General features: G+C 49.8%; 1 protein-coding gene across 1 annotated transcript; it reads left to right on the top strand.

The window, feature by feature from the left end:
• The first annotated feature begins 229 nt into the window (after positions 1-229).
• On the top strand, positions 230-8617 carry Rbp3 (retinol binding protein 3). Its single transcript, XM_028789145.1, has 4 exons — positions 230-3333; positions 4647-4837; positions 6680-6822; positions 8295-8617. The coding sequence occupies exons 1-4, from the start codon at positions 286-288 to the stop codon at positions 8615-8617; spliced, it is 3705 nt and encodes a 1234-aa protein (XP_028644978.1). The 5' UTR covers positions 230-285.
• The last annotated feature ends 3193 nt before the right edge of the window (positions 8618-11810 follow it).

Here is an 11810-nt window from a genome sequence, read left to right as displayed (position 1 = left end):
AATTATTTGTGTTATTCTATGCAGGCATGGCCCAGCAAGATGAGATGCAATGTTCCTTCGGGGTCAAACCACCCTGGCCTCTTCTTCAGAGTCCCCTGGCTCATGCGCTTGAATTAGACAGGATTAAAGGCTTACCAGATCTGGAAGCCTCACATCTAACTCCCACGTTGAGCCTCAGACCTTCTGTCTGCCTGCTAAGAAGGGCAACGGAGAAAGGCAACGGCAGGAGCAGGACCACAGTCTTGTACACAGTCTGACCCAGGAGCCAGGGCTCCAGGGATCCCAATGATGAGAGAATGGGTCCTGGTTTTGTCCACACTGCTCTGTGTTCTGGCTGGTCCCATGCACCTCTTCCAGCCAAGCCTGGTACTGGATATGGCCAAGGTCCTCCTGGATAACTACTGCTTCCCTGAGAACCTGATGGGAATGCAAGCAGCCATTGAGCAGGCTATGAAGAGTCATGAGATTCTGGGCATCTCAGATCCTCAGACGCTGGCCCATGTGCTGACAGCTGGAGTGCAGAGTTCTTTGAATGACCCACGTCTCTTCATCTCTTATGAGCCCAGCACCCTCGAGGCTCCCCAGCAAGCACCAGCGCTCACCAACCTCACCTGGGAAGAACTGCTGGCCCAGATACAGAAGAACATCCGTCATGAGGTTCTTGAGGGCAACGTAGGCTACCTACGAGTGGATGACCTCCCTGGCCAGGAGGTACTGAGTGAGCTTGAGGAGTTCTTAGTGAGCCATGTGTGGGAGCAGCTCATGGGCACATCCTCCCTGGTGCTAGATCTCCGACACTGTGCTGGCGGCCAAGTCTCGGGCATCCCTTATGTCATCTCCTACTTGCACCCTGGAAACACTGTCATGCACGTAGATACCATCTATGATCGTCCCTCCAACACCACCACAGAGATCTGGACCTTGCCCAAGGTCCTAGGAGAGAGATACAGTGCTGACAAGGATGTGGTGATCCTTACCAGTGGACATACTGGGGGAGTGGCTGAGGACATCGCCTACATCCTCAAGCAGATGCGCAGGGCCATCGTGGTGGGTGAGCGGACTGAGGGTGGTGCCCTGGACCTCCAGAAGCTAAGAATAGGTCAGTCCAACTTCTTCCTCACAGTGCCTGTGTCCAGGTCCCTGGGACCCTTAGGTGGAGGTGGCCAGACTTGGGAAGGCAGTGGAGTGCTGCCCTGTGTGGGGACACCTGCAGAGCAAGCCCTAGAAAAGGCCCTGGCCATCCTCACCCTGCGTCGTGCCCTGCCAGGAGTTGTTCTCCGACTTCAGGAAGCCCTACAGGACTATTACACATTAGTGGACCGAGTGCCGGGCCTGCTGCACCACCTGGCTAGCATGGACTACTCAGCCGTGGTCTCTGAAGAGGACTTGGTGACAAAGCTCAATGCTGGCTTGCAGGCAGTGTCGGAGGATCCCAGACTCCTGGTGAGAGTCACTGGGCCCAGAGAAACCTCCTCAAGACCTGAGACTGGGCCTAATGACCCCCCAGCAGCCACCCCTGAGGTGCCCAAGGAAGAAGATGCCCGGAGGGCCCTAGTGGAGTCTGTGTTTCAAGTGTCCGTGCTGCCAGGCAATGTGGGCTACCTGCGCTTCGACAGATTTGCAGACGCCTCTGTGCTGAAGACACTGGGCCCTTATGTGCTGCAGCAAGTGTGGGAGCCCCTTCAGGACACAGAGCACCTCATCATGGACCTGCGTCACAATCCTGGGGGTCCATCCTCTGCTGTGCCTCTGGTGCTGTCCTACTTCCAGGGTTCTGAGGCTGGGCCTGTACGCCTCTTCACCACCTATGACCGCCGCACCAACATCACCCAGGAGCACTTCAGCCACAAGGAGCTGCTGGGCCAACGATATGGGAACCAGCGTGGGGTGTACCTGCTTACTAGCCACAGAACTGCCACGGCTGCTGAAGAGTTTGCCTTCCTCATGCAGTCACTAGGCTGGGCCACACTAGTTGGTGAAATCACCGCAGGGAGCCTGCTCCACACCTGCACAGTGCCATTGCTGGACTCTCCGGAGGGTGACCTGGCGCTCACGGTACCTGTGGTCACTTTTATTGACAACCATGGCGAGGCCTGGCTGGGGGGTGGGGTGGTGCCTGATGCCATCGTGCTGGCTGAGGAGGCCTTAGAGAGAGCTCAGGAGGTGCTGGACTTCCATCGCAGTCTGGGTGCCTTGGTAGAGGGCACAGGTCGCCTGCTGGAGGCTCACTATGCTCGGCCAGAGATCGCAGAGCAGGCCAGGGCTCTCTTGCAATCTAAGCTGGCCCAAGGAGCCTACCGCACCGCTGTGGACTTGGAGTCACTGGCTTCGCAGCTCACTGCTGACCTTCAGGAGGTATCTGAGGACCACCGTCTACTGGTGTTCCATAGCCCTGGTGAGCTGGTGGCGGAGGAGGTCCCCCTGCCGCCCCCTGCTGTTCCCTCCCCAGAGGAACTTTCCTATCTCATAGAGGCTCTGTTCAAAACAGATGTGCTACCAGGCGAGCTGGGCTACTTGCGTTTTGACGCCATGGCTGAGCTAGAGACGGTAAAGGCCATCGGGCCACAGCTAGTGCGGCTGGTGTGGCAGAGGCTGGTGGACACGGCTGCGCTGATTGTTGACCTTCGCTACAACCCTGGAAGCTACTCTTCTGCTGTTCCTCTACTTTGCTCCTATTTTTTTGAGGCGGAGCCCCGCCAGCACCTCTACTCTGTTTATGACAGGGCGACATCTAGGATCACAGAGATATGGACCCTGCCGCTGGTTGCTGGGCAGCGCTATGGATCCCACAAGGACCTCTACGTCCTTATGAGCCACACCAGTGGCTCTGCAGCTGAGGCCTTTGCTCATACTATGCAGGACCTACAGCGGGCCACCATTATAGGAGAGCCCACAGCTGGAGGGGCACTCTCTGTGGGCATCTACCAGGTGGGCAACAGCCCCTTATATGCCTCTATGCCTACTCAGATGGCCCTGAGTGCCATCACTGGTGAGGCCTGGGACTTGGCTGGTGTGGAACCCGACATCACTGTGCCCATGAGTGAGGCCCTTTCCACAGCCCAGGACATAGTGGCCCTGCGTGCCAAGGTGCCCACAGTCCTGCAGACTGCTGGGAAACTAGTGGCTGACAACTATGCATCCCCTGAGTTGGGGGCCAAGATGGCTGCCAAGCTAAGTGGTCTGCAGAGCCGATATGCAAGGGTGACTTCGGAAGGGGCCTTGGCTGAGATGCTGGGGGCAGACCTGCAAATGCTCTCTGGGGACCCACATCTGAAGACAGCACACATCCCAGAGGATGCCAAAGACCGAATTCCTGGAATCGTGCCCATGCAGGTAAGGTACAAGAGAGACTTACCCTGGCCCAATCCTGTGAGCAAGTTGTCCAGATGTTGACATGTGTGTGGATATATGCACAATGCAAGGCTTACTTCTCGGCTTCTGTTTTCACTAGCCATGTCCTTTCTTCACTTTCGCCCCACTGTCTCTCCACTCTCTGGCTCCATGGTCCCTGAGCAGCTCTGTAGAATTCTCAACAGATCTATTGTGAAAACTTGCAATGGAAAGTCTTTCATCTCAGCCAGACAGAAGGCAAGAATTTCCATGAGTCCCCACTATCCATACTGGGGAAGGGAGTCATCAAGTTTTCTGAGGCTCCAACGTGAGATTTTCCTTCCCTGGGAATATGAAGCTTAAATTACCTGGATCCGCTGTGCCCTTAGAAGCAAACTATGCAGACTGGACACAGGTCCTGGAGTGGCTGAGTGCTAAGGCACAGCCCAAAGGCCTCAGTTTGGAGCCAGCTTGTCATCTTCGTTCAGAACAATGCACAGCATGCATCCTGGCTGAGTTGAGGCTGTGAGTGTCTGATCTGAGGCTCAGCTTGATGGGAAATGTGGAGCAAGGTCACTGCAGTCCTTGAAATCCAGCAGCGGAGTGCCAGGGACACCCTCAGGTGCAGTGAGCTGGGAGGATGTGGGAAGGGAAATGATCTGACCAAGGGCAAAGTGGACAGGATTCATGGAGGCCCACTCTACCTAAGCAGCACTAGGGAGAGAAGAAGTAGAGTCTTATTAGGGGAGTTGTACTGGGCTTCCAGGACTCAAAATTTTCAAATTTCACATGTTTATTTTTTCCAGAATAGCCAGGACTATGGAGCAAAAGAGTGGATTCCTTGTCTGGATTTCGCCTGTTCCTTTCTGTGAGGGCCTCCAACAAGTTAGCCACTTTGCGCTTCCAGATTGTTCAGGAAAGATGAAAGTAACAGTGTCTTCTGTACAAGGTGGCTGCCACTGTGATGAGGCTATAAATTGCTTATCCCAGGGCAAGGCCCCTCCCTAACCCAGCAGAGGAGAAGATGGGTCCAGGGACACTGAGAAGTGTCTAGTGAGGTTACAAGCATCAGAAAGACACTGTACCTGGGCCTTTCATCTCCAGACACCAAAGGAGGGGTCGGCAGACCTGAACATTTGCTGCCATTATGTCTCTGATCAGCTGACTCATACACAACCCTTGGTTCCCACCCCAGCCCCATCACCCACATGCTACCCTCCCAGACACCACTAATTCCTTCCCATTTCCTTGGTAGTCTATGATTCCGCCCCATATGGTTCCACTTCTGGGCACTGCTTGGCTTCCCACTCTTCCAGATTCCCTCCCCAGAAGTCTTTGAAGACCTGATCAAGTTTTCCTTCCACACAAATGTATTTGAGGACAACATTGGCTACTTGAGATTCGACATGTTTGGGGACTGTGAGCTGCTTACCCAGGTCTCTGAGCTGCTGGTAGAACACATCTGGAAGAAGATTGTACACACTGATGCTCTGATCATCGACATGAGGTCAGTGGGCTGGACTGCCTGAGGACAGTCAGAGCTATGGGCCAAAACAGAGGGAAAGACCCCATGAAACAATCAAGGAGCTGAAAGGAACCAGGCAACCTACCTGTCAGGGATCTGGCCAGCTAGCCCAGAGGTTCAAATCTTATTGGCCTATGGGACCTAAGAACTGGTAGCTTTTTAATCTCCCCTGATGATCCTCCCAATGTGTGTCTGAGGTGAAGAGTTATCCCACATCTGTTTGCCTGACAAAATAAGTCAAATGGAGGAGAGGGCAGGGACAGGAAACATAAACCTGCTGATCCTCAGCCCCACGCCAGCCCTATGGCAGCCCTATGGCAGTAGCTGCAAGGGAAATTGTACACTCTATAGCCCTGGTGGTCAGCCTTCCACTGTGGTTGCACTTCTGCAAAATCACACTCCCCCCAAGACAGCCATCCTCTGGGTATCACAAAGCCAGAGCCCCGGGATAATTTGGAAATGAACAGATGCTATCATAATAAGAAAGCTTTGCATTAGCAAAATGATTATTGGATGTATTTGCTCATTCACATCCCTCTGCTTAAAAAACAAACAAACACTTTATATGTGGTGAGTTTCTGTCATAGACCCCTTTCACCACTCCTACTCCTTTCATGCAGAAGAGTCTTCAGGCCTCCCTCCAATCCCAGGTCTATTTGTGGATATGTCCCGAACACCATCCATGAGTATGAGAAAGGTCAGGCTGTTTCTCTCCCATGGAAACCTTTTCCACTCTCTGCTGCAAGAGAAAGGCCCAAGTATCCACCCATCTAAGCACCCAGGCCTGCTATAATTACATCTCTTGCATGACTCTTAACAATCACTAGGTGGCTCCAAATCGTGATGTGGCTGACATCCCTCTCTGGGAGATTATTTCCCTTGGCCAGGTTTTACAGTTGACCAAAAACCTTAGCTGATCACTTTATTCCTTAGACACTTTAACAAACACCAGAGACACCACCAGGCCTATCATCCTTTTAATTGAATGTATCACTCACATTTTTCAAAGGGAAGCCCTACCAGAATACCTGGCTTAGACTCTTCTGTCCCTGGGGTTGGGAGTCAGATGCCGAGGTCAAGGGCCCCGATGGTGCATGGCCAACAGCTATAAGAATGTCTTGATACTTGCCAGCACCAGATAGAGAGGCAAGGGCAATACAAGGTTGAGTGTAGGCTTTCTCCCTCCCAGTGTACCTCCATAATCTTGAGTTTACTACCACCCCAAGCGTCACTAGTAACTTGTGTTACTACACTTGATGGAGTCTGTATTCTATTCATAGGCAGTATGAACACAGAAGAGCAGTCCATGGTTGATACATGGGAAAGCAATACTGACAAATCCCCACTTACAGGACTTGTCAGAGCCTTCAATACATTAGTATATAGAATCAGGACCCAGGTTCGGTATTTTATTTTCTCCTCTTTTCATTTTTTAATTCTTTCTTTTGTTACTGTCATTGTTTCGAGATAGTGTCTCATTATGTAGTCCCAGATGACCTGGAACTCACAATGTAGACCATGCTGGCCTTGAACTCTCAGAAATCCATCATCCTCTGCATCACAAGTGCTAGGATTAAAGGTGTGAGCCACCATACCCAGCTAGTATTTTCTGAAAGCATCTGACTCATTTAGTCTCAAGAGGCTAAGACTCTGTGGAATCCTTTGGATCATGTCTCCTGTGGAGTTCTGAAGAGTACACAGTGCTGAGGTACCCTGAGATTAGAACCCTTCTTCACAGGACAAAGAGCCAAGTGGGGAGGGGGGCACTGAATGTCTCTCTGTGAGCTCAGACCCCCTGAGAGTCATTGGTTCTGCTTCCCTTAGGTTCAACATTGGTGGCCCCACCTCCTCCATCTCAGCCCTGTGCTCCTATTTCTTTGATGAGGCACCGCCCATTCTGCTGGACAAGATCTACAACCGGCCCAATGACTCAGTCAGTGAACTTTGGACACACACTCAGCTCACAGGTACATGAAGCCTTCTTCTCCCTGTTATCTCTAGTAAATCAGAGAAAAACAGCGTGAGTGTATATAAAAATAGCAATAACAGAGCATAAGGTCCCTATTCTGGTCCACTGGACACAGTGCTGGAAGAACCTTCAGTATCTAAAAGCACATGTCTAGAGAAGAAAAGTGGGAGTCAGATGGCTAGGCGATCTTGCCTGGAGTCACTCAGCTAGTAAGTGAAAGATCCAAGAGTCAAAGGTTACTTTGCCTGATACTTGCATGCCCACTCCCATCTTGACTGCTAGCAGCCTTTAGAAAAAATACAGATCCAGGACGACCCCTCACCTTGCTAATCAAACGGGTGCTTTTAGAGCTCATCTTGTTTGAACTCTCGGCAGTAGCTTGCTCATCACAATTGCCTGGAGAAATGTCCAGATGCTAACAGACTCTCCTTTGCTTGCCTGGGCTGGAGCACATCCAAAGTATCAGAGGCAACCTAAGCTCCATAGACCCCTAACTCTCAAAGCCTTATTTCTTGGGGGATGGCCTCCCTCCCTCTGCCCAGAACACAGAACCAAGGACTCTGGTGGACCCCGTGTTCCCATGCCTAGGTGGCCACTGGGAAATTGGCCACTGGGTCAATAGGGTACCTCTGACTAGAGGCATCTGGCCACTTTCATTTCCACATTTACTCAATACATAAGCATTTTTCTACCTTGGCTTCCAGGATTTATCCAATAACATTGAAAATTGTAAAAAGAAAAAAATCAGAATAAGCAGAATCCGGGGAATTCTAAATGTAAACAAATACTTAAAACCAGGTTAGAATAGCCTCAGATTTAAAGATTCCATTACTTTGATTCTTTGATTGGCATCCAATACAGGACCCACTAGCTGCCTTTGGCCTCTAAGACCTTAAATGTGAATGATTCTTATTGAGCTGTGTTATCACTGTAAACTCCACAAAGATTTAGAAAGCCTACTGTGGAAATGAGAGAAAGGAAGGGGAGGCTGAGGGAGAAGCAGGGAGATGAACCTCATGCTTCAGTGTAATAATTTCATTTTAAATCAATTTATCTTTGATATATTGTTTAATCAAAGCAGGATTAAAGTCAACTTCATCTGTTTTCTTTTATACTTGTTAATATAGCTACTCAAAAATTTCAAATGACAACCAAGTCATAAAGTAATAAATGTTCTTCTGGGAGCCCAAAGCAAAAAGACTCTCAGGTCAGAGTTGGAGGTACCATTATTCAGGACATAGTTGTATGCCCAGTCCTCAGGAAAAACCAACCCTTCCTTTCATTTGACCACACACAGCACAGGGCAGCGATTGGGCATATGAACAGCTGTTCCTGTTTCACGGAGAAACAGTGCCCCATGTATTGACACAGATGAGCAAAACTAAACCTGTGGCCCTCCTCGAAGCATCTAGACAGTGTAGGTGGTAGGGTGCTGATTTGACCCCATGCTGAATGGCCTCTGTCCTCCAGGTGAACGATATGGCTCCAAGAAGAGTGTAGTCATCCTGACCAGTGGTGTGACAGCTGGCGCCGCCGAGGAATTTACTTACATCATGAAGAGGCTGGGCCGGGCCCTGATCATTGGTGAAGTGACAAGTGGAGGTTGCCAGCCACCACAGACCTACCACGTGGATGACACCCATCTCTACATCACCATCCCCACAGCTCGCTCTGTGGGTGCCGCAGATGGCAGTTCCTGGGAAGGGGTGGGTGTGACACCTAATGTAGTTGTCTCTTCAGAATTGGCCCTTACCAGAGCCAAGGAGACACTCCAGCAGGCCCTGAGGGGGTAAGGCAGAGCCTGAGGGCTCCAAGGATCCCCACAGCCAGAGCTGTGGTGGCAAGCTCTCTGGGCCACTACTGGGCCTCCAGCATGGGATCCTGCCCCAGGAGACCCCAGGCAACCCAGGGGAGGGGGTGCTAATCTCAGGAATCTCAAAGGCATCCCCCATAGTGGTTATTCTGGGGTGACTGAAGTCCATCTCTCTTCTACTCACACCTCCTAGCTGCCTGTCTCCAGTCCCCATACTGTGTCCAAGAGCAATTCTCTCAGGAGAGGGAATTGAGTCACAGCTGTAAGGCACATGCGACAGTTTGCTTTTTCTAGTAGTCATCTTTTCAGAAAGCAAAAGAAAGAAGTGCTTAATGCTTGCAGCACTTTCCAATGTTACAGCCTCTCTTTAACTCAGGACAGCTTCATCTGTAAGTCCACCCTTAGTAGACAAGTCAAAATACATGTGATATTCACACAAGCCTACTCTAGAGTAAAAATCTCCCTAATGAACCGCCCATCAGCGTCCTTCTGTTTAATGTGTCTGACTTTCTATGTCCACCGTCCTCTTGTGAATATTCAAGGATAACAATGGTGGCCAGTAGCCTGCCTCTGTGTGGTCTTTCAAATGCAGTTTGTAGTTTGGAGTGACTGAACATCTGTGTGTTTCTGGTACGCAGTGGGGACATGCAACTCTTGGCTTCTGAGATTAAGAGCCCTTCCTTATGCATCCCCCCACAGCCCTGTGGTCATTTCTTTCCTCTCCAAGCCTTGTCATGTACTACATGGCTCTGGTGTGCAGCCGCCACACCTGAATGGTGGGTAATAGGACGAAAGTCTACATTGCCCTCCACCTGTGGCCCTCAGACACCTTATCTGAGGGAAAGAGCCCTAGGGCCCAGAGATGGTGAGAACAAGACCCCTGGCTGGTGTCCTGGAATACATATAACTTGTTCCCACTACTGTATAAACTAATTTAAAGATGATATATGTTTTTAAAGAAGGACCATGCACCTGTATTGTCTAGCCTTGGCATCTGGAAAGGCTAAGGTATAACTGCCCAGGGCCTGATAAAGTGGCAAAGCTCCACAAAGATAACACAGCCCCACATCAAAGACTCTCACTTATACTCACCAAAATCCAGGGAGTCTATGGGGCATCCTTCAACTGACCCTATCTAGACTCTCTGCAGTCCAGGACAAAATACCATTGCAGGGCTTGTCTTCCTACCTTCATGTAAGATCATAGGTGGGGGATTTGGTGATAACCTGTATGATATGGTTTTTATTTTCTTTTTATAAGATAAATGTATGATGTTTATCTACAGTGCTTAAGCACCTAAATTCCAGGAATATCCTCCCCTCCCCAGTTCCTTCCTCCCTTCTCCTCTCCTGCTTCGTGTGTGTGTGTGTGTGTGTGTGTGTGTGTGTGTGTGTGTGTATGAGAGAAAGAGAGAGAGAAAGAGAGAGAGAGAGAGAGAGAGAGAGAGAGGTAACATAAATGAAATCCTTAGTAATAGAATTTTAGTGGTATTTCTATCTTTCTTTTTTAATACTTTGCTCTTTTCCTAGTTCTCATACTAAGCATATAGCACTATTTTCAGATGTAGCAGTTACTTCAAAAAATACAAAATTGTCCATGTAATCATAGCATCAATGGTTGTTCTGTACATCCCTTTCTCGCTTGACACTTCTGGCATTTGTAGTTGGAGAAGTGAGTTTAAGGCCTGGGACCAAGAGCTTAGGGGACAGCAGAAGGCAGAGATCCCATGGGTGCTCAGCAGGGAGAATATTCAAGTTCTGTGCTCTCTCATGAGCCACCGTCACCCCACCATTACCATCCTTCAATCAACCACCATCCTTCACCAGGGAGGCCTCTGAGATACAGGAAGCTCAGAAACCTGCCTGACGCCACACACCCAGCTTGTTCTTCTTCAGGCCACCTAGTGTCTGTGCTCGGTGGAGATTCACTTCCAACTGAGCTGCCTATGGGAGAGACTTCCTAAGAAGCAATGATCTTAGCTCTAGTGTCAGCAGCCTGCCTGAGTGGGAAGACCAGTCCAGCCTCCTCTTACTAGTATGATTCCAGGCAACATACTTCACTCTCTGGGCCTTAGTTTCCCTGAGTGCTCAGTGGGGGAGATAGATACTACATCTATGAAAAATCACAGTTAATCAGAAGTCCAGCCAATGTGAGTTGTCATTATTTTTCTACCTCAAAATTGATATCTTAGAAGCCCAGCTCCCTGGTAGTGGGGAGACATTCTACTTTAGTTGGGTAGAGAAACCCTAGGTAGAGACTCAGTCTGGAACAAGTGACCAGAGAGTCTAGGCACCAGCATCCTGCCAGATACAGAGTGGGTGGTGGCAGACTGATAGCAGCATCCTCAGGAGACAGCTCCAGGTATGACTTCAGCCCTGGCCCTGACTAAGCCACCTAATTTTTCTCCCAAGTATCCAGTCAGATCCCTCAGACTGCTCTTCTGAGACTGGGAACAATCCAGGCTCCTCCCAGACACTCCTTTCTGCCTCCATCAACCAGACTGTTTTCTGTCAGAGAATAGTGCAGCCTGGAGCCACTGTTGAGAAGAGAGGTGGGACCTGAACCCAAAGCTGTCTGCCTGAAGACCCCAGTGTTTCCACTGCACAGTGAATAGTATCCCCTGGGCCTAGGAAGGAAAATTGAACTTGAAAGAAATTAATATTCTCTGCATAGCAAAACAAGCCAGCCTTCCTGCATGTGAGCTTCTGACAGGACCTGCTTGGAGACAAGACTAAAATAAAAGACAAAAGGAATCAACACACACACATACAGACACACAGACACACATACACATACAGACACACAGACACATACAGACACACAGACACACATACACAGACACACATACACAGACACACACATACAGACACACATACACAGACACACATACACATACAGACACACAGACACATACACACAGACACACATACACACATACACAGACACACACATACAGATACACATACACAGACACACACATGCAGACATACATACACAGACACATACAGACACACATACACAGACAGACACACAGACACACACACAGACACACACACAGACACACAGACACACAGACACAGACACACACATACAGATACACATACAGACACACATACACAGACACATACAGACATACACAGACACACATACAGACACATATACACAGACACACA

The sequence above is a fragment of the Grammomys surdaster genome, unplaced genomic scaffold (genome assembly GCF_004785775.1).
Source record: "Grammomys surdaster isolate TR1022 unplaced genomic scaffold, NIH_TR_1.0 125789, whole genome shotgun sequence".
Classification (NCBI taxonomy): Eukaryota; Metazoa; Chordata; class Mammalia; order Rodentia; family Muridae; genus Grammomys; species Grammomys surdaster.
Note: the sequence above shows the minus strand (reverse complement) of the source record. Positions and strands in the feature narration are given on the sequence as shown.